At 34.2% G+C, this 27,043-nt stretch overlaps 1 protein-coding gene across 1 annotated transcript in view; it reads right to left on the bottom strand.

Moving 5' to 3' along the window:
• The window catches only part of LOC143249695 (myotubularin-related protein 10-like), a 78,207-nt gene that overhangs the window by 48,231 nt on the left and 2,933 nt on the right, over positions 1 to 27,043 (bottom strand). The window contains exons 2-6 of the mRNA XM_076500002.1: positions 21,760 to 21,951; positions 17,486 to 17,552; positions 15,088 to 15,167; positions 14,106 to 14,162; positions 12,679 to 12,757 (exon numbers count right to left, since the gene is read on the bottom strand). Coding sequence (XP_076356117.1) covers positions 12,679 to 12,757; positions 14,106 to 14,162; positions 15,088 to 15,167; positions 17,486 to 17,552; positions 21,760 to 21,951 — 475 coding nt within the window. The remainder of the gene's footprint in view (positions 1 to 12,678; positions 12,758 to 14,105; positions 14,163 to 15,087; positions 15,168 to 17,485; positions 17,553 to 21,759; positions 21,952 to 27,043) is intronic.

Genomic DNA, 27,043 nt, shown 5'->3' with positions numbered 1-27,043 from the left:
TCAAGATGAGAAGTTATAGGAATTATTCTGACACACTTATGGCTGGATAACTTACAATAGTTAGAGAAGCTTGTTTTTGTATTATTTTGTGTTGTCAGGTGCATATTTCAAACAAATAAAAATTATTTAATGTACTAGTATCAACATTTCAAAAACTGAGTTATGTTTCACCAACAGGATAACAGGAAAAAAAAAATTCAACACGTAAAAACTGCATTCCTTGTTTTTTTACATGTATATTTTAGTTATTGTCACAAAACCACTATCAAATGTATAAATCAAACTTGTAGCAGAGTTGTGTTAGTTAGTTAGTTATCACCATTAGATTCCATCAAGGAACATAGGGCCACAATCGCTTGCAGATTCTTCAACAGGTATTTTAAGTGAGTAGGTTGTTAGCCCGCTGCACTGAGCCGTCCCTAATTTAGTAGTGTAGAACGAGAGGGAAGGCAGCTAGTCATCACCACCCACCGCCAACTCTTGAGCTACTCTTGTACCAACGAATAGTGGGATTGACCATCACATTATAACACCCCCATAGCTGGGAGGGCGAGCATGTTTAGCATGACGCGGGCTCAAACCCGCGACCCTCAGATTACTCACTCGGCCATGCCAGGCCTTAGAGTTGTATTAGGATATTCCTTTTTTTTTTTTTAAATTGGAAAATAAAATATTCTAAAAATAACTTCTTACAGGTGGAAGTTACGTGATTTATGTAACAGTTTCTTTATTAAACAAATTTTAAAAGATTACTTTCTAAGCATGAAATGCAGGTACTACATAAAAATTATGTAATTAATGTATTTAATCTTCTTTTTTCCTCAGTTACTCTCCATTACATCTTAGTGGTTAATCTTTCTTGATTTTGGCTATCTAAAAAAATATTTTATAAATGTTTCTCTATGTAAACATGTAATTTTGTTAGAATTTCACAATCTCATAAAAGTTAACATTTTCCTAAACTGAATGTGTATTTCCAGTAATACTTACCTTTACTGACACTATAGCTATTCCTCATTCTCCAGGGTTTCCACTTTTTGCCCATCTAAGCTCCCTCTGTTTAGATGCTGTATAGAAGCACCTCATCTCGAGGATCACTTTTTCGAGACATAATTTGGCTTTCAGAGGGAAGACAGAGTATCAGCAGAGGAAAGTAATACTGGAAATACATTTTCAGTTCAGAAAAATGTTAGCTTTCAAAACATACTTACCATCCACTGACACTATAGCTAGAATCAAACACTTAAAAGATGGAAGGGCCAGTGCAGAAATGATCCTTACAGAAAGCATCTGTATATCTGAGATCCACTGTAAACAATAGGGACCCTGAAAATAAGAGTAAGTGATTGAGGAAAATACTCACCTCAGAAGAGAAAACTGCAGGTCACATAAGTTATGAGTAAGGAAAGTATTAGGCTAGTCCATATACCAGCCCACACAAAGTCTTCCTGACATTGTCTGAAGTGGGTGGCTACTAAGACTAAGATATGATAAATATGGTGAAATACAGCATGAAAAAGATTTTTCTCCTGTAATGATAATTCACTATAGATTATGCAAATCAATTTGCAAAACTAGCTTGTGAGGATAAACAAATAACCAAACATAGGAGGGGTAGAAAGTGTTTGTGCATCTACTTTAATGGTCAGTTGTGTAGCCTTTCAGGTGAATTACTTGGCGCAATCTCTCCTCATAGCCCTCCATGATCATTTGACAGTACTTGATTGGTAGTTTCTTCCATTCTTCTTTACAGAAGGCCTCCAACTCTTGCAAGTTTCTCAAATGAATCTGATGAACCCTGGTCTTCAATTCATGCCAAATGTTTTCAATTGGGTTGAGATCTGGTGACTGCTATGGCCACTCCAGAATGCTTATATGGTTCCTCTGCAACCAGGATTGCACATATTTCAATGTGTGCTTAGGGTCATTGTCGTGCTGGAAGATCAAACAACGCCCAAGCCGCAAGTTCAGAACATCATTCTTGATACAAGTGCGTAATATATCAATGTAATCTTCTTTTTTTATGATTCTGTTGATGCGGTGAAGGCTACCTACACCAGAAGAGCTGAAGGAACCCCACAGCATGATCAATCCACCCCGTGTTTAACTGTAAGGACAGTGTTCTTTGGAAGATTTTGTTCCCCCTTCTTGTGGAAAATATTGCGAACATCATTGTGGCCAAAAAGCTCGATTTTAGTCTCGTTGGACCAAAGAATGCTCTTCCAATAGGTAAAGGATTTAACTACATGCTTTCTTACATACCTCAATCGTACTTCTAAATAAGTAGGCTTTAAATATGGAGTTCTACGAGGATGACATGCTTTAAACCCAGAAGAGCGTAACATGTTTGTAACTGTAGAGGTGCTTACTTCGACCCCAGTTTTCTTTACCAGTTTCTGTATGTCATTACGTGTTAAACGAGGGTTCCTACTAACTTCTCCAAGAACCTTCCTCTTGGTTCTGTCTGGAATTTTGGAGAGGCGTCCAGAATGAAGAAGGTTAGCAGTTGATCCTGCAAACTTAAACTTCGCAATTATGCTTTGAACAGTAGATTTTGGCACATTAAGTTGTGTAGCAATACCGGAAAGAGACACAGAAGACTTGTATTTTACAATAATTCGGTTTTTTAAATCACTGGACAGTTGTTTCCTATTCACCATGATGACCAAGCAGATAATGACGAAGATGGCGCTAAATTGCCAGAAGTAAATGTTTTGCTGGCTAAATTCCAATAATTATGAACCCAGTGTCAAGTTCTGGAATGGTATAATGTTGTTTATTCCCCAAACTAAACAAAATTTTTTATGGTAATATCAGTTTTTTTCACACGTTCTGAAATGTATGAACACTTTCTGCTCCTTCTATTTTTGTTATTTGTTTAAAGGTCTCAAGAATGTGCACTTCCTTGACAATCTGAGAACAACCACAGAATTCTCAGAATGTATCATGACAATTTTTCCCCTTCAAGAGAGACAGACCTTGAACCATTGTCTGATGTACTGGAAGAAATTTGAAAATGTTGATATGGAAGGTAGACTTGCCATCTGTCCAAGTTCTCAGAAACTTCTGACCTTGAAAACAGGCTCCCCATCCCTGAAGAGTTGCATCTATGAACAGATAGATCTTATGATGAGGTGGTGTAATGGGTACCCCAATAGTACTGTTACTTTGATCCAACCACTATTCGCAATTGACAATATTGCTCTTGAATAATGAAACAGGATGATCCGAAAAATCAAGTGCATGATCCACTAGTCATGCAGTGACCACTTAAGGGACCTGATATGTACTCCTCCCAAAGGAATGAGAGGCTTTAGGGATGCTGATATCCCCAAAAGAGAGAGAACCGTAATGCAGTAGGAGAAGAAGACAGAAGTAAAAGGCTGATGGCTCTTTTCAAAGGGGTTGGTTGAGCATGACTTAATTTTATATCGAAAAAGACTTCTAAATAGGAGATATTGCATAAGTGACAAAACACATTTATCCAAAATAATAAGGAAACTCACTTTTGTGGTTTCTGAAAGGATAATCTGAGAGTGCACTTCTGCTAATTGATGGGATGGAGCCAGAAGGAGACTGTTGTCTAAATAATGATGTGTTCACAGGCCCAAGGAATGTAAATAAGAAAAAGCTCAAACAACTCTGCAGAAAATACAAGGTGCTGATATAAGCCAAGAATGAAGAACCCAGAACTGTAGCACCTGACCCTTGTGCACAAACCTGAGAAACCTCCAGGAATATGAAGATGAGCATTGGTAGCATTAAACTTAGTCATCCAAAGTCCTGGTGCAAAGTGCCATCACAGTCCATTGTGAATCAAAAGGGTATTGGAATTGGTAGAGTCAAGATAAATCAATGATTGGACACCAATCTTCTGTCTTCTTGAGTACCAAGAAAAAATAGGAATAACATTCCAGAAAAATGGGATTGACCCACTCTACTGCCTTTTTAACTAACAACTATCTTATGGCCTTGAAACAGAGCTCCACTCCATGTGGATTTGTTGCAGGTGGAAAGGCAACAGGCTGTGCAGACAATGGTGGAGGTTTATGTGAATTAAATGGCCAGCCTTGAAGCACCCATGGATCCTTGGTGTAAGAACATGAAATGTCCAGGAAATGAGGTTACCATTCTCCCACTGCTTCCTCACCCCAGGGATAATCACACATAATGTTGTCATTGGTCTGTTCAAGCTAAAGATCCTTGAAAATACTAATAAACCCTATTATGGAAACCAACAGACCTGGAAACAAAAGGAGAAGGTCAGGAAACTCTACAGACCAATACTCACAAATTACAGCTAGAAAGACAAGAGGCTGTTGATGATAGAGAAGAATGTAAATGGGTTGTATTAATTCAGGATTGCAACATATCTAGAACTCCAGCAAATAAGATAGGACAGAGAAAAGGAGCTAACTGTAACTCCCTGAAGTTAAACAAAGCCTTTGTAACAAATCATCTCATTCCAATAAATCTCAACAAAAAAACTAGGCAGGAAACCAAAGAAAAAATGAAGAAGACAATCTGACTGATATAGAAGTCAGCATAATCCCCAACTTATCTTCAAGTTGCTGAGGGGATTGTTGATAAGCTTCAAAAATTGGACCAAAGATAAATATCTCAAGACAGTCATGAGAGTAAGAAAAATCTAAGAAAACTGATCTGTTTAAAATGATCACAGATTCAGGAGAAGGAAGAAACCAAGTAGTCACTTTTCATCCTTTCTGCTAACAAAGGACTAGCATCAAATGAAATAGGAGAAATCTCCAAAACCTCAAAACCTGAAACATCAATAGGAGTAAAGGGGCTGGAAATGGCTGATAAAAATTATCCTCTGTTGAGGCTGACCTAGTGAAAGGAGCTGGTAAAAGCACATTTAAAGCCACCTCAGAATTCTCCAAAGAGACACCATCAGTCTACATATACGTCTCCATCTTACAACAGATCATATCAAAGACAACTTCGACTGAAGGTGACCCCTCCCCAGCTCCACATGCAGTACTTAGATAGAGAACACATTGAAGTTGAAGAAATTTGCAACTTACAATTTGCCTACGGCATTCAAGTGTGGTAAACGAAATTGCAACAAGCATTCTCAATATGCTAATGAGTAAAGAGTGCAGCTTGTTTGTTTTTCGCTTTATGAATTTCACACAAAGCTACACGAGGACTATCTGCACTAGCTGTCACTAATTTTGTAGTGTATGACTAGAGGGAAGGCAGCTAGTCATCACCACCCACTGCCAACTCTTGGGCTACTCTTTTACCAATGAATAGTGAGATTGACCATCATATTATAATGTCCCCACAGCTGAAAGGGTGAGCATGATTGGCACAATGAGGATTCGAACCCGCAACCCTTGGATTACGAGTTGAACACCTTAACCCACCTGGCCATGCTGGGCTGCAAAGTGTGCAAATCCTGAAGATCAAGAAATAGCTATAGTGTAAGCAAATGTAAATATGTTTTGGAATAAAACTAGTCATAAGTAGACTTAAATTTACAAAGTTATCCACTTCAATGATATTTAAGATTTATTCTTCAAAAATATAAATCTCTAAGTAATGAAACTTTTTGTAAGAGAGATGAATTAAGAATGCTCATAGAAAATGCAATGAAGATTAGTTTATATGTAAATTCTCATGGGAAGCAGCCAATTCAAAATTCTCACTGGAAATGAGATCTGAATGTTTTCACGTTACAAAGATTATGCATTTCTACCTAGTATCATTACAGAGATAATTAATTTATTTGTTTATATTTTAGTATAATTTTGTATACATTCAGTATTATACACATAAACTCAAGTTACAATAAAACCAAACCAAACTGTAAAAAACGTAAAATTAGTGCAACTCCATAACTGACAGCAAAAAAAACTAATTGAACAGCATACCCTCATAAATCTATAACTAGAATAAAGACTGCTTTCAATGCAAGATGACAAATATCTGTACATCAATAATGGATCGTACAATGGAAGATGACATGGTGCAGATTTAGTATTTCAACTTAGGCCAGCTTGGCACACTTTGGCCTGGAAATCCAGCACCACAAAAAGTTGCAGCTTCTAATTTTGAGAAGACAAAAAAACTGCAATTTATGTATAGAAATGAAATGAAAACAGCTTCTCTAAAATAAGGGATACCATGACATTTCTAAGATGAGGGATATCATGTTATGCATCTCCAAAGTAAGGGAAATTTATACAGTTCTTCTTTCTTAATACTTCCAATTGTATATGGTAAAAGCAATGAAGGAAATGCCTAACTTCATTACTTTGCTAAAACTGGAAATCAAGTACAAGAATACTTAATAAGAAACTCACTTGAAATAAAAATATCTCTCAGAACAGCTGGTATGGGTATTAAACATTTACCAAAAAGGAGAGAATAATGTTTTGACCTTCCTAGGTCATCTTAAGGTTATGAAAGAGAGAGTTTGAAAGTGACCGTTGACGGGCACGTCTTAGGGAAGAGAGTATAGACGGATACAGGATTGTAGGAGGTGTTACAAGTGGATGTTAGGTTATTAGTATAGATATAAGGTGTTCCTTTATACTGATTTAATTTTGGTTTAGAAAACACCCAAATATTAAGTAGGGAAACAAATATAAACAAATGAAAAATCAAAAAATACCTACTTATACAGCAACTAAAACCAAAATTAAACCAATATAAAGGAACACCTTTATACCTATAGTAATTAATAACTTAACATCTGCCTGTAATACCACCTACAATCCCGTACCCGTTTATAATCTCGTCCACAAGACATCTGTCCATCAATGGTTACATTCAAACTCTCTCTTTCTTAACCTGAAGATGACCTAGGGAAGGTTGAAACGTTGTTCTCTCCTTATCAATAAAAGTATTTATACCTACATCAGCCGTTCTAAGGTATATACAAGTACAAGAATGTTGGCTATTTGTGGACAGGGAAAGGTTACTTAGCAGCCTCCTAGATGCCATTTTAGGGTCTGATAGTATTACTGAAGTCAAGTGACACTGCTGAGAGCTAAAGGAATTACTTCTTTACAAACTGCACTGTCAGTTAAAGTCTTCTGCTGTACTACAGTTGATAAAACTGAAAGAGACAGAAACATATTACCAAGTACAAAGTCAATTTAATATTACTGTTAAAAATCTTTGTGATTTATCATTTTTATGCACCTCGACAAGTTACTCAAGCAAAAGATTTTCAGATTGAAAAAATGCTTCCTAAACTGGATCAGTTTTATTTTCAGATATTACAGCCAGAAATAACAAATCCAAGAATGAACAGAAACATAATAAGAAAACTATGTTGTTTAGATTGAGAGAAAAGTGGAAGCAAAGAAAAAAAAACTTGTGAAATATAAAATAAACAGCCTTCAAAAACATTTCTTTGAATCTACATTTCGAATATTTTTGTAAACCTTTGATCTTAAGAAATGAAAGAAGGACAAAAATCTCTCACAAAAATATTTTAGCAGACTGTCACCAATTAACCATGAATTTCAAACATATTTGATGTTTTGTACTTGAGATGTACAGGAAAAGCATCATCAGTATTGTAATTTCTAATTTTTATATGTATGTTTTCATACATTATGTATTTTATTACGAATCATACTTTATGTTACAAATAATCTGATTTTTCCCAACTGCAGTTATTTTCTAGTGAAAATAAACGTTTAATAAATGTTTTGTTTTTCATTCATTTTATCACAATACTACATTCATGTTGTTATTTGTGATATGTTTTACAAAGTTCAACCTCACAAAATTTGGATTGATGTTACATTTCATTACATAATATAAATACATTATTAAAAGAGTTTATAAATATTTCCAATATCCTGCACTTATTTCATTGTACTATTACGAATAGTTTTATTTTATGAAAAGGTGTAAAACTAACTTACACAACTTCTCTTTTGAAAGTGACTAGTTTGTGCTATCAGCCAGGCTTTACCTGGAAACTATTACTTGTTTACTGCATGGAAGTTCTGAATAAGAGAAGTTTGTTGTTATTTCTTCTAATATCATGAGAGTTTCTTTGGCCATTAGGCAAGAAACACAGGACACCTGTTATAGCAATTATATAACAGGATTTACACATTGTTCCAAATCAGACAAAAATGTTTTTGATAGGGAACCACTTGTTTATCTGTACAAAGTCAAAAATGCAAAAAATTGTCATATGATAAACTATAAATGTAAAGTTATTTTTCACACATGATTGTATAAACTGTGTGTAATGATTGGGTACAGCTATTTCAGTTTTATATTATTTACCTTCAGTTACCACCTGTTGAAACTATCTTTGAAAAACTGTCACTGTTGAAACCCTCACAGAAACCCATATACGATGGAAACTAACTGCACTAAATTTCCAGATTTTCTACACTGAGTGTACACAGTTTATGAAATACACATAGATGAGTGGTTTGTTTCTCGGTTCACAGAAAGTCTACTTTATTATACAAGTTTTATTACTATGAAGATTAGTGAAGAACCCAGCATGTGTTTAATAAAATAACTCATTACATATTTCAGTATTACTGCACTTTAAAATCATAGTTGTAAATAAATTTTGAGACTTTACTTGTATTTTATTTAATTGTAATTACTTGTTATTTTCCAAGTTTTATTAATAGGTCCAGTTTACAAACTTTTATTAACTAGAACTCTACTAAATAGGCACTGTAACTGTAATTTGCCTCAGGTTACTTGCCATGAACAGAAGAATTAAATGGACAATACCATGTCCAGAAAACCACATACTATTATACATCATTTGACAGATTACAACCTTGGCTCTCTATTGGTTATAAGCAATATAATATAAAAGAGAAACAACTATTAGCAATTTGTGAAAGAGAGGATGTAATAGATGAGCATACCAAGTGGGTGTGATTTTCTAGTTTATGGCTCCACAAATAAATAAGATTGGTTGGTTGGTTAGTTACCATTTAATGACACAATGCAAGGAGGATATATGTACCAAACAGGTGGTAAAAGAACAAACCAACCTTTGAAAAAACAAAAACAGGAATTGTTTCATTTTTTTGGAAGTAAAACAATTCCCTGAAAAATATTAAAAAACAATAAAAAGATAGTAACAAATATATTATAGTTAAAACTAAACAAAGTCAAAACAGCACATGCTAAAATATGAGGTTTCTGTTTTGTATTTTTCATGATGGTGTTGAAATCCCATAACAAGGTAAAACAAATACAATTTAAAAAGCCAATTGTCCACAAAAAGCTATAAAACACAGTCAAGATGGACTATGTCACCACTATCAAAGAACTGTCTAAAGTCACTGGTTAATTCTGAGTGTAAACAAGTCTAAAATGGTGCCATCACTTGTGGTCATAATGATGGCATAACAGTAAAATGTGGGTTACTGTGTGCAATTGTCCAATGCACAAGACAATTGAGAGCTGCCACTTGATAAACCTCATGTTTGACAACTGACACAAAATGTGGAAGTCGTCAACATTTAGACCATTTGTAACAGTCAGAGAAAGCTGACGAGTGATGGCGTTACGCCTAATACTGATAAGTGTGACACTCACGACATAGCCCTGAAGTACTCCAAATTCCTTTGGGAGTGAATGAGAAAGTGTAGAACCCACATGGACTTTGAATTTCCTATCGAGTAAAAAATGTCTGAATAAAACAGGCAAATGACTAAACAACTCATAGGGGTGGAGGTCACATAAAATTCCATACCTTCTCAAGATCAAAGAAAACAGAAACATGTTCTCACTTTGGAAAGGCTTTCCTGATCAATGTTTAAAGATGCTCCATGGCAGAACGATGTTGTCAGACCCACACTGGATGGGAAATAGAAGATTGTATGATTCCAAGAACCAAACAAGATGAGCACTGACCACCTTTCTCCAAGACGTTACACGGATAGCAATGGGTCAGTAGTTTATTAGAATCTTGAGATCCTTCCCAGGCTTAGTAAAGGGTAGTATAATATCCTGGTGCTAAGCATAAAGAAAGAAATCCCCCTGCCAAATCCAGATTTAAAACATATGGAAGGGTAGGAGAGAGAAACAGAAGATAAATGGTGCAGCATATCATAATTAATACTGTATGGTCCAACTGATGTACTACCAGAACAATGAAGAACAATCTGCAATTTCACTATGGTTAACAGACAACTGTAGCTAATGAAACCCACCCACTGAAAGGAAACTAGCAACCTCTTAGCCCAATTCTTGATGGCCAAGAAGACTGTGGAGAAGGAGAAAAGCTCAAAAGATATGAAAAAATTTTCCCCAAAGGTGTTTAGCAAAGTCAGGGACATTGTCAACTTCCCAGCTATTGGAGAGTAAGATCAAAAGGGCTTGGGAGGTGTACAACCCACCAACCTTCCAAATCTTGTCCTACACACTGCCAAAGGATGACAGGATCTCCATAATGGAGAAATGTTTCCTATAAGTAGACAGACTAGACAGAATGAACCAGAGTTTTAATGTCATCCACATTTGAACTCAAGACTCGACACTTCCACTGTATCAGTGTGGCCATTGTTATTTAGTTAGGGATGAGGGCAGAAAGCCCTTTGGTTTGTAACATTGCCACTTCTCTTTATAAAATAGGTCTGTCAACTTTCATGATTTCTGCCCAAAATCAAGTGGGTAGATCTCTGTCAGAAGATGGCAAGTCTAATGACTGCAAGCATGACATATAATGGTTTTACATCTATGGACCAATGAAGAGGGACCCTAGCAGCCACTAGAAACAGAAAGAGATAGAGAAATGAGTTAGCATGGACCTATCATCTCCCTTTTTCACATAGGACAACAAACTCTGAAGATAAGAGGAAAAAGACTCTTGAAGAGGCTTGAAAAGTTCAATCTGCATACCCATCAAAGTGGTAGAGTGGAGGGTGGCAGCGCACGTCTTTGTCAGCATGGAAGACAGGATAGAGCATGTTGTGAACAGCTCTCAAGTGCTGTACCTCTTTTTCCTCAATTCACTTGGAACAAGAACAGACAAGGTGGGAACCATTACAGTTGAGGCAGTGAAGCTCCTGGTCACATAGATTTGCCCTGTGGTCTTTGCCACCAGAACAGGAGCAACACAAAGAACCATGGCACAAGGCTTTAGAGTGACCAAACTGCTGGTAATGGAAACACCAGAGAAGGTGAGGAATATATGAGAAAGACATGAAGAAGTAAACACCAAAATGAGAAGATGGGTAAGCTACAGTATTTCATATTTGGAAATGGAGATATGTCAGAACTACTTAAATTGAGAGACCAGCAAGAATCTCTGACTTGGAGATGTTAAGAAGATTTCTCTCAGCAATAACTCCTTTAGATGTATTCAGGGTAGCATGGAGAGTAAAGTAACCTAAGTAGACAAACCCCAAAAGTCTTGGACTTCAAGAGGAGTTTGGCATGTTCTGGTTTGAATGTTTCAACCAGACCGTCTCCAGATTTTAATTTTCAGAGAAATTTGAGAGACCTAGTAAGCCTTTCCAATCACTTCTTGAATAAAAAATGTCAACATCTGCACAAGGGACTTTTTAGATAGTGACTGTAAAATGAGGAATCAAGGTACATTATCAATTGTAGCTTGGTATAAGTATTAGAGCCCTCCAAGTATGGTTTATTACCAATCAAAGATTGTTAAGCCTTAACAGTGAATGGGTGGGGGAAAAGCAATGAGAAAAAACAAGTTCAGGGTCCAATATCCCCACCCACTATGGAGCCCCCTACAAGGGTATGCACTACAGAGCTGAAAGCAAAAGGCTTGGCAGCAATACCAAGGTTTCATGTACACGATACCCAACAATCAGAAGATACAAGGTCCACAACACCTGATGGGAATGGCCAATACTGGTATTTGGCTGACTCTTGCCACCCCAAGGTCACCCATCTACAGGAATTCAAGACCAAGTGATATATTTGGGTTGGACCCCTCAACCACCAGGATCCTCTTCTCTGCTCCATTGTTGCAATATATGGCAAACACATGGGTGTACATTCAGATCACACAGGAAATAAATTGAAAAGACAGAAGCTTCTCTAGGAGGTCTTCTAGCACCTACAGGTATCCACACTGAAGGAAATAAGATTGAAGGCTATAAAAGTTATGCTCTGCCTTAGTAACAACTACATTATGATGAATAATTTTAGTGAACCTCCATACTTCTCAGAGAAGTGGTAAATAAATAAGAAAAGAGGAAAAAGATGAAAAACACATCACAATTCTCATACTAGGCGAGATGGAGGATTTTTAAAACATTTCCTTATGAAAATAAAAACTTAATTTATGTAACATTAAAATATTATTTATTAACTAAAATTTGATGCCAAGTTTGTTGGTATACCAAGATAATAAAGTAGTTTAATTAAATTTTAAATGCAACTCTAAAAATGTCATGAAATGTGCATTTTGATCAACCCACAATGGGAGGGTTGAAAACTGTTATAATAATTTTGTATTTTCATAAAAGATGTATATTAATTGTGTACTGACATCAGCAAGGTCATTTTATTAAACACCCATTTTTTTTCTTTATTTATAACAGCATTTCGAAAACTTGTTCACTTATTGTCATAATTCGCATAACACAAATATGAATTATAAATTTAAAAGTAAACTAGCTATACAAATAAGAAATGGATTTATACAAAATAGATACATAAAAATATTAATATTACCTTGAAATCCTACATAATCAAATGCAAACAGCAGTTGTACTTGTCCTGGTGAAGAATGATGAAGGGCTGCATTCAACAGCTGTCAAAATATATTTATTTGTACTTTACATTATTGTTATCTTTAATAAGCAAAAAAAAAATCACATGAATAGACACAAAATGAATACATAATACCTTTGGAAAAAATAATGTATATAACTGATGGTTGGAGATAAAAGTGCAATGAATACCAACACAATTCTAAAAGATGTACAGTATGATCCACTGAGAAAAACATCCAACATACAAAACTTTGAGTGCTCAATAGCAAGTTACATTTTTTTACACCTGGGTAAATAACAATCCTTTCAAAACACTAGTCGTGACACTAAAAAGAGAATTCAATGAGCAAATGGCTAAAAACTGAAGTAATAGCTAATGGTAGTTCAACAAGCACATTAGAAATATCAACCACAAAAGTAATAGTTTCTCAAATATAAAATATATGTCTTACACTCTGTGTGAAAAAAAACAACAATATACAGTAAAGTCTGTTCACAAAGCACAAAAATCTGTGTATGTCTGCCTTTCTATCATCTAATTACTCCCAGGGTTGCCAGCCCAATCTCAACCACATTTTGCAAGATAATAGCTTAGAAAAGGGGACTGTTATTTGGCATGAGGTGGGGGCTAGATATTTGCTCCCATAACTTTCAGTCATCAATTAAAAAGCAGGCTCAAAAGCAACTATCAACTGAGAATGACCTCTTCTGCAATTGCTGAACACTGCTAGATATCAGAGGTGGGTTAGAAGAGATCTGATTTGCTTCTATGATAGAATTAATAACATGGGAATTCGCACCATGTATTGGCTTCTGCAACAAATTTTTTTAAATGAAAATCAACTAGATAACATGAAAAATACTCAAAGCATCTTCCCATGGTCACAACACAAAAACATTAGTGAACACTCTGAAGGAGATGTTTATATACAGTACCAGAAGAGAGGTTGAATTGAGTTAGGTAAAGAGTGTCACAAGACAGATATCACCCAGGGTAATTAAATGGAGAATAAAAGACTGGAATAAGCAAGAACAAATCAGACCAATACCTAGATATGCAAAAGAAAGGAAACTCTAACATTCAAGTAATAGCTGTAGTGTGAGAGAAGGAGGATATGTTTTGGAATTATATACTTACACAATTACAACAATATTTAGCATGTAGTACAGTGTTTCTGAATAGGAGGTCCAAAACCATTTCCTTGAACTTTCTTTTTGTGTAAATTAGTGTAAGGCTGACGAAAATTTATAAAAGTAAATTATTTTCACACACATCTTGAATAAATTGTCAAATTCTTATTTCTAAAAATTTAATTATCATAATTAAAAACCTAGTAAGTAACAATATTAACATAAAATATTTGTTTAGAAATGCAAAAAACTTACATCTTTAGAATCACATTGAGAGCAGAACTTGAAACTGAATGTATATATTCTTAGATCCTAAAAATATAGGAAGAAATTGCAATTTATCACAAGTAATATAAACCTTAACTTTTCATAATCATTCATGTATTTCTTAAATTGATTTTAAAAGCATTTTTCATATTTTAAGACATCCAATATACAGCATATTACTGTTAACCGAGCATTAGCAGCTGAAAGCAAATATAGTGAATGGCATTTAACAGATCCACAAAGTAACTATTTGATGTCACAGTTACATGTATTTTGCATTTATAATGGCAATGCTTAATGCACAGCTAACACTAAGTTAAGAATGAAAACAAAACTTTCAACTTGTATATTTACCTCAACTAAAGCATCATACATTTTATTATTGTAATTTTGTAACTAATGATCCTTCAACTTAAAAACACTTACCACAATATAGTATCATACTGTATACAACAAGGTACAACTTTGAAAGACCCATGGAATAAATACTTTTTATATTCATCCCAGGTACCTACCCAAACTTGTAACGTGTTCAAACAAAACCAGTCATGTACAACAACACGGAAACAGCAAGTTTTTTTTTGTTTTTTTTTTAATTATCATACACAACTCTGTCACTACATTTTCAAGTGTAACAAGACAAAGGAATTCAATAAATGTGACTTTGCTATTGACCCATCCAATGAGATATCACAACTTTACTTTACAAAGTACATACAATATAAAATGTGATTCACCTCACTCAAAAAAAAAAAAACTTTATCATATTCTTCAAAGATGTTAGGAAATTCCTTACAGCCTTACATAAAAAACTGATATATTTCACCACATAAGAAACACTACACTTACAGTTAAGAAAAAAACTTACTTCAAATGAAATTTCATCCAATAAAAATGAAGTGATTATCTCTACCAAAATTGGTATAAAAACTTGTATTTTTCTAAGTTAATAAACAAACTCCAAACTTACTTTACAATGTATTTCAACAACCTTCAGATCCCCAGATATATTCACTGATGAAGCAAGTTTCTTCTTTCGTCCATTTATAACTAATATTAGAACAGAAACAATTAAAACCTAAATACATTTTTTGATATGACAGTTTAAAACATTTAACCTTATTCATTATTATAAAAAAAAATACTCAATATGTTAAAATACTCTTTAGTACTTAAAATAAATGAATGTATTACATGTATGTTATTTAAGACTTGTGACAAATGCCAACACTAAAATACTGTTAGAATGTTAATAATTAAACCAAAATATGTAATTCAGCACAGCTTCTTCATGGTACTAAATAACGATAACAGCATGTACATACAAAACATGAGTTAAGGTTATTCTTTAACCTTATATAGAGGGTATCTACAAGTTAAATACATACTTCTTACATAATACATTATTTTCACACACAGTTAAGCTATTGTATTAACAGGTAGTATTATGTACCAAGAGATAAAAAGCTTTAAAATCTAAAAGTTGATTTATACTTAGGATTCAAAATCACTGCACAAACCTAATCCTTTTGTAAGGGTATATGTTTAATGATTATTAGAGGACAGTAGTCATTTTTTCCATAACAATATTTAAATATTACATCACACTTCAGTAAATCTAGATAACTTATCAATTACTTATTAATTACTAATTGATTAATCAAAATTAAGATTTAGTTGATTGATAGATATTTGTGCTCCCCCTTAATCAAAATTAATAATGATATTATAACTCTTTAGGCAATTCAAACATGAGCCATCAAACTTGCTCCCCTATCTTTATTATACCAAAGCTACTAATGGTATGTGAACTCTTTCTTTTGTCCATCTACAGCTGTTGTGAAAACACTGAATGGAGGGAAGGCAATGCATAGCAGCACTGTATTAATTAATTCATCAAATGTAAGCAATCACTGGGGCCATCAATTAATAAATACTGTTAACTGCTCAGCTGTACACTTGAATTCTCCGATTACCCATCAAACATCCATTTTTTTATTTATATAACACTATGTTTTTAACTATCATCCAACAATGCATTATTATTAAATTCTAAATGTTATGTTTAATACTTCATGTTGCTAATCAAAACAAGCTAGGTACATATATCATTAAAATTTAAATTGTTGCTGATTGAGTGAAGAGACATGGTTGGCAGGAGCAGTAATAACTCATTACCAATTTGTACATGTGGACAAGATGCTGTTTAATCGGGAAAGTCACAATGCTTTTTTAACACATTATTGTAAGTTTTCATCTTGAATGTTTCAGTATGTTCTGTTTAGAACAAATAAACAACAGTTGTGTGGTGTCTGTATGTCACTAATTGTAGATACCACACTGACAACAACAGAAGTATAATCACTAACAAAAGTCAATAATTACAAAAAAAGATCGATCAGAGAGACAGCGTACCCTCACCTTAACGCTCCTTTTCAAATTGCATGCATTGATATTGGATAGTGTCAAATTTCACCTATGAAACTCGGAAAATAATTCTCAGATCCAGAATTATCAAGGATCCAGATTGTTTTTTTGTTGTGTGATGAGGAAAATAAACACTGACGTGCCCATGAAACTTGGTACAAATCTTATCACACTTTACAGAGTTATTAATCCAATATTACCCCTTTTCCCCATTATAAAAAAATGTTTCAACATGATCCAGAATCTGGTTCAAGATTTGGATATAAACCAAATTTGTGAAGGACTAACATACTAACTTTCCATCTTTTGTAAAATTTTCATGTACATCAGTCTATTAGTTAGAGATATATGCATGGAAACGTACACATGGACCCAACTACACCACGTAATAATCTTGGTAATAAAGAAAGACTTGGGTTTATAACCTAGTATTTTGTGGATTTATCTACTCAAAAACCACCAATGTCATTTCAGCATTCCAGGATCTCTCATCAAATTACAATATACAATCAAAATGAAAAACATTACACTCTGCATATGTCGGATGCTATTCTTCTTCCCCGTTATACATAGCACACTGAAACAGTGACAAGACCTGACAAAAACATCATGCTAGTTTGTTGAAATACTGTCACCACTTATTCATTTAATCAGGAGGCTGACCATAGTGTACACAAAACTTTTTGTCAATACAGTTATTTGTATACAACAGACTAGTTTAAGAGTAGATTATATTGGAACATAATTCACAAAAAAAAAAAAAAAACAGTTATAATCATTAAAATGCTTTGATTTATTAGTTGGGAAGTAACACATAACACACTTTGACCTCATTCGTAAAGTATAAATGTTTTAACACTGTTTTCACTTGAAATACAATAATATATAGGCAGTTGTAACTATTAAATTATACATTACAATTTTAATTTTCACCACCTTACCTTGATATATAGAGTCAATATTCATTAAACATATGTCGTTTTCTTGAAGCAAAAGATTTCTCAAACGCTGGAAAATAAATTGTATACATCAAAAACAACCAAACTAACTTAACTGCAAAATTCATATACTTAAAATTCATAAAGTTTTTGCTGATATTATGAATTAATTTAGATCACCAACACATTCTTATAAAAAATTACCATAACTGTGTCATAGGCATAGTAAACACACACACACTTACTTAAAATGTGTCACAAATGAAGCAACTCTTTTGGAGTAAACTTCATTTAATGTGAGGAGTCACTACAGCTTGAAACACAAACTTCATTTAATGTGAGGAGTCACTACAGCTTGAAACACAAACACATTTAATGTGAGGAGTCACTACAGCTTGAAACACAAACACATTTAATGTGAGGAGTCACTACAGCTTGAAACACAAACACATTTAATGTGAGGAGTCACTACAGCTTGAAACACAAACACATTTAATGTGAGGAGTCACTACAGCTTGAAACACAAACTCATTTAATGTGAGGAGTCACTACAGCTTGAAACACAAACTCATTTAATGTGAGGAGTCACTACAGCTTGAAACACAAACACATTTAATGTGAGGAGTCACTACAGCTTGAAACACAAACACATTTAATGTGAGGAGTCACTACAGCTTGAAACACAAACACATTTAATGTGAGGAGTCACTACAGCTTGAAACACAAACTCATTTAATGTGAGGAGTCACTACAGCTTGAAACACAAACACAATGTTTCGTTTTCTTCTTGAACATAACCTATGGGAAACTGTTTTTCAAAAATTGACAGTTTGAAAACATATAGTTGCAAACTACACCTTCCCTGGATATCTTCTCAGACCACACTGACCAATGTTGCTTGAAAGAACAACACTTCACTGGCAGTAAGATCTCGTAAACACTACCGTACACAAAGACATTTTAATAAATAGATCCTCTGAAAGTTTTCATACTCTGTTGACCTTAATTATTTGATATGTACTCTGATCATGTCTCTCTAAAATGGATTGAGCAATATAAATGTGAAATGAAATGGACCAACCTGATTACCACACAAAGCTAGATAAAAATTATACTTTTACATGCATGCCCAACTAATGTTTTAAAACTCAACTGTGCTTCCAGACAAAACATTACTGAAGTAACCAGTTATACAAGTGAAAATGGTTATACATTTATGCAAATAAATATTAGAACATTGTTGGTAATAAACAGTACAATGTGTTTACTTTACATTAAACTTGTATCATGCTTTATAAAAAAAAAAAAAAAGAGCCATTTTGAAGGATTTCAGTCTACCGACAGAGAACTTTTTACCCATGAAATTAATAACCAGGTCACTAACATAATAATCAATCAATTACAGTGAGCGACTCACTAATCAGTTAACATCTTTCAGTCTCACATAACTTGAGCTTTATACTGATCAGATTGTTTCTTATACTTTTATCCAAATTTAACCGGCACTCACCATGCAACATCAAAATTTAACTCCAGACAAGCAATATTAATCATAAAGAAATGAAAAGTGAGAAAGAAGTGTGGGAACTGTGAGTAAAGGTAAATATCTATTAGCAATCTATTTTCAGAGTAAGAAAATTCTCATTCCAACACAATTCACATCTTTGATTATACAACAGCTGGAATTCTACACTGAGTAGGTGAATAGACGATACAGAAAGTGTAGAGAATCAATTGGGTGTGTTCTGTAATAGAATGGAATCACACATATGGAGGATCACATCATTTCAGGAAAAACTATGCTCCTCACTCTCAAAAAAGTGGAGTGGTATGAAAAGAACAACACCAAGGCCTTGTTTGAGAAGGTTGCCAAAAGAATGCATGACAAGAGAACAATTGGAATGTTCTGTTACTTTATAGTAGGTGGTTTTACAAATTGTTTGAATTGCACATTACTATCATAGATGTTTCCATGTATTGAAAATGGTAAACAGGTATTTACAAAAACTTACAAAATAATTAACTTATTGGATAGCTATTGAACATCCCATTCATCATTTCACAGTCCTGTTATTTGTGAATATGTACAGTTCAAATTTTTTATTTAAAGTTTGCTGTGCCTCCACAAACATGATTGCTAATTGGTTGGATTGCTTCTGAGCCAGAAAAACTCGATATTTTGAGATTTTTTTTGTTTTGAGTTGGATGCAGATGAGTGAGAAACAAAAATCATGAAGGTGAGCAATTATATAGTGTCAAAATATATTACAAGTATTTTGCTCAATCAAGGACTTAATGTTAGATATACACGATTCTTTCATTTCATTTTTAAGTTTAATGCAAATGTTATGATTTAGGAAGAAAACTGCTTAAAACTTTATTCTTAGCATGAAAATCACCATTTCCTCTAACTCATTGAAGGGTTTGTAATTTCACAGGAAAACCTTTGGTAAAAATACTTTATTATACAAATCATGGTTTTCTGCATACAATAAATGTGGTATTTACTAAAATCCTGCCAATTTTTGAGAAGTTACACTTAGTACATGCAGTTAGAATATGTACACTTTCACAGTTACCTGTGGTTACAAGATTTATCAAATTGGCAGAACCTGTATAGAGAGACTTAATGAACCTTTCAAATGTACAGCAAATGAAATTTGATGTTCCCTATTGCATCTATTCACCTTAGATTATTTCAGATTGTGCTTGATATGTCCCCATGGCACCTGTCATTATCTGATAAATTCTCAGTTGAGCAGTGTTCTTGAACTGGCCTGCTGAAATCTGTAACTTGAAGCAGTATTAGTTGGGATAATTAAGGAATGTTCTGCAGCTACAGACAGCTAAACAGAAGTGGTAACAGATATAGACCAAGTGAGTTCTATTCTATTTTGCATTACTAACAGTGTTTGAAACTAATTCTCGAGCAGATGCATATAAAAATAGACTGTTTATCCTTGTATTTGCCAATTCACTTCCTTTTCCCATTAGCTGATATCCTCTTGCATTTCACTCTAATTTATTGATGTCTTTTTGCACATCATCGTACTATATTAAAATCTTTCTATGCTTCAATGATGATCATGTATTTTTGTACATTTCAGATGGAATCCTCACTCATACTGATTTTGATTCATGTCTTCTGCAAGTCTCTCTATTCTTATTTAATGTCTTTTTCTTCTTTATCTCCATTTAACTTTCAACTTTGATTCTGATGATAGTTTAATTACCTCTATCTTATTTATCATTTCACTTTCCAGAAAGTCTTGCATCATTCAAAGTGTGTGTCATCATCCTGAAGTCAAAACTAAGTTTTGTTTAACAAAATAATCCCACTTCTGACAAATGTGTTATATTACTGGGTTGATTCTTTTAGACTACATAATAAAAAGTAATGCAATATTAAATCTGCTTTTGTTGTTGTTGACTACAATTTCTACACTTACATGGTTTCATTAACTAATGACAAACCAACCCAACAAGTGACACTAAACAGTCACAGTCCAACAATTTCTAGTGTCACCTCATTTACATTTTTTACTGTTTATTCCCTAAAGTTAAACTTATGTTTGTTATGCTACATGCACATCACAAGACATCAGAACTCCCTCTAGACAAACAAGTACTTAGATAATAATAATAATAAAGGACCTACAACTATATACTCAGCTCTTTATCACTTTCTTTTCATGAAAGAAGTTAGGATTTAGTTAAGGGTTTATACAAGTTCTAGTGTTTTGGTATATTTTCAGACATGTATACCAACAAAAATACTAGACTTTATTTATGGAAATTAATCTTGTAGTTATTCATGTATACCTATATAAACCAAACTTCAACCTCTATTTTTGATAATTATAAATAGTTTTCTTAATGGAATACTCTGGTGAAATCCGTAAGTGAAAACAAGAAAATTCACTGTCAAATCAGTGTGTTTAAAATGAATTGTTTTATGTAGGAGAGCAATACCTCTTGACACGTAATAAAAATTTAATAAATTATGTTAACAAATATTTTGATAAAGTAGGTTTAAAATATTTGACAACACCGAGCTCATTTGCAAGTGATTATTTAAGTGTGTATAACAAATTTACAAGGAAAGTTATTTATTCATACATGTATGAAAATAAGTTATTAAAGCCAGTAGTCATGTTGACTGATAAAGGATTGGCAAAAGTGAGGGACTACATATTGCAGATGGTGACATTTACTGCTACAGTTTTTAAAACTAAGTTTTAAGAACCTTTCTGATCAAACACTTTATACATACTTACCAAGTTGGATGGGTAGTCTTCTAATGTAATAAAACTCAGCTTAAAATTGGTACAACAAAGAGATCCTGATATTCCAGTTCTGTTGTCACTCATATTGTCAAACTTCATCACACTGTTTGTACATTTAACAACAACTTCTCCAGGAAGAAGTTTGGGCTCAAAAAACAGGTTTTCCACTTTACTTCTTCCATTCTGAAAGAAACAGAAGACATATACCAAAAATTTACAGACACCTGAGCACTAGATATACTAAACATGCAACTCTAACAGCAACAAAACACTAACTTCAGCTACTTTATCTCATGACAGACAATTCTAATACATAAAGAAAACATGAGTCATTCAACACCAACAAGCTATTTTTAATATTATACACAATGACCAACAATAAACACTTAATCTTTCATGTTAGGAAAGCTAAAAAAAAATAAAAAATCCAAGCTCTTCTAAGATAACACATTCATTAAATAATGTTAAACCCACTGCTTAATACTTCCAATAAATCTCTTAGTGTGTTTAAATAAATATATACTTTAGGCACAACACATATATTTACATATTAGGGAAATTTAATACTCATAAATTTAAGTAAACAAAATCAAAAGGAAGGATTGCATTAAAAACAGGAAATCCAACCTTTGACATATTATATTAGTTTGTTATAACCTAGAACATCATACGATGGAACAAACAAATATAATTAAAGGATTAGATTTGCTCTTTTTAACACAGCCCTTCCTTTTGATTTTGTTTACTTCATCAGTATTAATTTTCTCTGACTTACATTCAATGTATGTGATTTGTTGCTGATAATACAACACCTATCCATAACACTGAAATTAATTTCATAATCATATAATAAAAATTCTTAGAATACAAATCTAAAATTATTTTATTCTGTTCAAAACCATTTTTTCACATTTTTACAAAAGCCAATCTCAAAATCAAATTATGAAAAAACATTTTTTATTCCAAAACTTAAAAACTCAGTTTGAAAAGAAGGTACAATACAATTTTATCACTTTGTACAGTATTTTTCACACAAAATTTTACTGATAAAAAGCTAAAATATTGTGAGCTTCCCTTTCATTCAAAATATATAAGTAAATTACTGAATTTCAATCTATTTCAAACACTGAAGCATTTTGTTTCTTGAATAATGACTTAAGACCCCACAGCATCATGACCTTACAAGCACCTTTACATGTAGATACACAACAGATGTACAGGTACTGGCCTCAAATATTGAAACACCAATGTGATGTCACTTCATATAGTGCTGGCCCACCACATGCAGCCAGTATGGGTTGTACATGTAGTAGCATATAATCTACCAGCATCCAGAATTTTGCAGGAGGAAAATGACACCACTCTTCCATAAGAAAGTCAAACAATTCATGCCTAGTGATAGTAGTGAAAAACTCCATCTGAGGTGTCTTTCCAAAATATCCCATACATGCTCAATTGGGTTCAAATCTGATGACTGAGAAGACAATGACAGATGGGTAACAACTGTGTTGTGCTTCTCAAACCACTGAGCAACTAATAGTGCCCTGTGAATGAGGCCATTGTCAACTTGAAATACACCCTTCTAAGCAAGACAGAATTGCTGTAACACCAGGGTGAAGATGATCACTCAGGACAAATAAGTAAAGACTGGCACCAACTTTACTTTCTAAAAGTACAAGTACACCCAAACCATGCCAGAAAAATGTGCCCCACACCATTACAGAACCCTTCACTGCCAGGGCTAAGTGCTCATGGCTGTAGAGCTCTTTAGGTTGGCACCACACATGCACTCATCCATTTGGCAAGAACATGGTGAAGGATGAGTCATCTTACCATATTTATCCACTTTTTGGTAGTTCAAAGCCTGTGCTCTTTGCACCACTGGACATGCAACCATGCAATACCAGATGAGATGAATTTTTTGTCCATTGCAACCCAACTATAGCATCCTATCTGTGGAATTCTCAACAGACCATTTTTGATGAAACTGGCTACTCTCACCCAAGGTTGAAATTGATCTGTAATTTCTCACCTGTTCTGCCTTGCAGTTCGAACTGATGCACTGACATCACAATCCTGAAGTACGCATCTCTGCCTACTGTTGCCCTTTGCTAATAGTGTTTTTCCCTCAGAGTTCCATAATGACATCATTATAGACACTGTTGTTCATGAAACATCAAGTTGAACTGTCTTGGTCACTGAGGCTCCTGCTGAATGTGCTCTGATAACCACCCCTCCTTCTCTTGCAGCAATGATTATAGGCAACCAGACCCGTCCAGCACTTGTATATGTGACCTTATGCATACTAGGATGTTATTAACATAATTAATGGATGACCAATGCTTGTGTGGTAGCCACTGCACTGCATATACTTGTTGTCCTTCATTTTCCCAACTGTTTCCATTTTTTGTGTCCACTATCTGTATATATGTACTTTATTTTCCATGTTTATATTCAATTATACATTTGAGAAGTAGAATATTACAGGTTTACCAAAATATCATATTAACAAACAAATTAGCTGTTACTACCTATATCACACAGGTATGTAATGTATTCAAAAATATAATTGAAATCACAATTTGAAAAGCTATATTTACACTATGTAAGCTACAAGTAATTAGCCCAAGTTTATAGAGTTATAGAAAGACCAATATTCATCTATTCTTTAAATTAATATATTCAAACATATCCCAAAATAACATGGAAATTAAATATACACAGAGAACTCAGAATGACTAATATCCCAAAATATGTATTACTAGCAAAGTTGGTTGGTTGGTTGGTTGGTTGATTGATTTAGTGTTTTATGGCACAAAGCAGCTAGGCCATCTGTGCCAAACATCCAATGAAAAGATAAAAATAAAGTAAATGTAGTAAAATTCATAAAAGGAAATGAAGGTAAACAAAACAGCACTGAAAAACAGAAACAGTATAAAACCAATGTTGACACCTAGTCTACAATGTTAAGAGAGAAAGCAGAATAAGAGAAGTTGTAAAAGACTTTCTCTATCAAAATGGTAATGATCATAACCTGCCAGGAAGACTAACAGGTAAGTACAACAACAACCGTCAGTCACCTGAAGTTGGCCTTTTTAGTCCTGGTTCTGGGTTATGTGTCATTACAGCTATTATCAAAAGGTAAAGTAATAAAACTTTTAAAAGACATGTAGCAAAATTGTAATAAAAATTTTCCAAATGTCTGGTAAAAAGGTAAAAGTAAAGTAAATGTAGTAAAATTCATAAAAGGAAACAACGGTATAAACAAAATGGCAATTAAAAACAGAAAATGGCATAAAACCAATTTTGACATCCAGTCTACAATGTTAAGAGAGAAACTACAGTAACAGAAGTTGTAAAGGACTTTCTGTAGCATAATGGTGATGATCATAACCCACCAGGAAAACTAACAGGTAAGTACAAGAACCACCATCAGTTACCTGAAGTTAGCCTTTCCAGTCCTGGTTCCAGGTTATGTGTCATTATGGCCAGTATCAAAAAGTAAAGTAATAAAAGTGTTAAAAGACATGCAGCAAAATTATAATAATAACTTGCCAGGACGACTAACGGGTAATTCAAACAGCAGCGTTAGTCACCTGAAATTGGCCTTTCCAGTCCTGGTGTCGAATTATTTAATGTCATGGCCATTTTCCAATTTCAAATTGAACTAGAGAGATTGAGACTCTTAAAAGGGAACCACAATTAAAAAGGTGTAATGAATAAATATCAAAAACTTAAATGACATTAAAAAGATTAATGGCCATTAAAAAACTAAAAACTTTATCAAGGTGGACAGTGTCACCATGACCAATAACACTGTCTAATGTTATGGACAAACCTTGGGACAGAACATGTTTAAAATAGTGCCGTTGTTGAGAGTCGTAAAGATGGTAAGAAAGTAAAATGTGGCTGATAGTGATTTGAGTGTTACACAAACTACACACTGGTGCATCAGTACCAGATAAAAGAAAGCAATGAGTTAAAAAATTGTGACCAATGCGTAGTCTAGTTTGAACAACTTCCTCTTTCTGAACCTTACGAAAGCTATATGGCCAAAGTCCAATATAGGGTTTTATTTGGAAATGCTTGTTGTCGTGTTGCTCACTCCAAGATGACTGCAAGCTGGCATGGAGATGAGCCTTCAATACAGGACCACAGTCCATGTATGGAATAGGCACAGTAGTAATAGTGCCAGAGCAGATAGATTTAACTGCAGTGTCTACAAGCTCGTTCCCACGAACACCAACATGGCCCAGTATCCAGAAAAACTGGATAGAAGTAGATGTTTATGAGAAATGGCCCAGTTGGTTTTGAATATCAGCAAGAACAGGATGTGAGCCAATGTGAAGCAATTCCAGAGCCAGAAGAGAACTAAGCGAGTCAGTATAAATAGTGAAGTTGGAGTACTGCTTACCTTCAATATGTTCCAGGGCAAGAGAAATGGCATACAGTTCACCAGTGAACACAAAACCTGTAGAGGGAATTCTGCGCACAACCACAGAAATGTACAAACCATGGCAGAGCCCACAGAGTCAACTGATTTGAAACCATCCATATAAATTGGAATGGAAAGATTGTTCGAAAGATGATCAGTAAATAAAAGACGGTATTTCCAATCGGGAGTATATGCCTTTCTCAGATGACTTAAAGAAAGGTAACATTTGGAAACTGTAATAAGCCATGGTGGGATGGGCTGACCAGTGAATTCTGCAATGTTATCCAAGGACAGACCCAAGTCATCCAATTGAGTCTGGACTCGGAGGCCAAAAGGAGCAATAGCAGATTGTCTGTTCTGAAAAAGTATGACCCACTGAGGAAAGAAAACATAACCCTAGTGGGGATGCTTTGGTAAGCAACAAAGTTTTGAAGAATATAGTAAAGACAGTTGCAAACGGCAAAGGTGTAGAGAAGCATATTAGATTCTACGTCTAAGCTCTGAACTGGGGAGGTGCGGAAAGCCCCAGTGCAGAGTTGAAGTCGTTGATGATGAATGGGATCCAGCATCTTTAACGCCGAGGGTCTGGCAGAACCATAGACCATTGATCCATAGTAGAGTTTCGATCGAATAAGAGCACAATATATCTTTAACATAGAACATCGATCCGCTCCCCAACTGGTGGTAGAGAGGACACAGAGGATGTTCAGTGCTCTTGTGCATTTGACCCATAGCTGCTTTAAGAGTGGTATAAAGGTCAGCTTACTGTAAAAAATAAGCCCCAAGAACTTGGTTTCAGGGACCACTGGCAGCAAAACTTCACCAATGCAGAGTTCAGGA

Source organism: Tachypleus tridentatus, chromosome 4, assembly GCF_004210375.1.
Source record: "Tachypleus tridentatus isolate NWPU-2018 chromosome 4, ASM421037v1, whole genome shotgun sequence".
NCBI lineage: Eukaryota > Metazoa > Arthropoda > Merostomata > Xiphosura > Limulidae > Tachypleus > Tachypleus tridentatus.
This window is presented reverse-complemented; position numbering and strand designations above follow the sequence as displayed.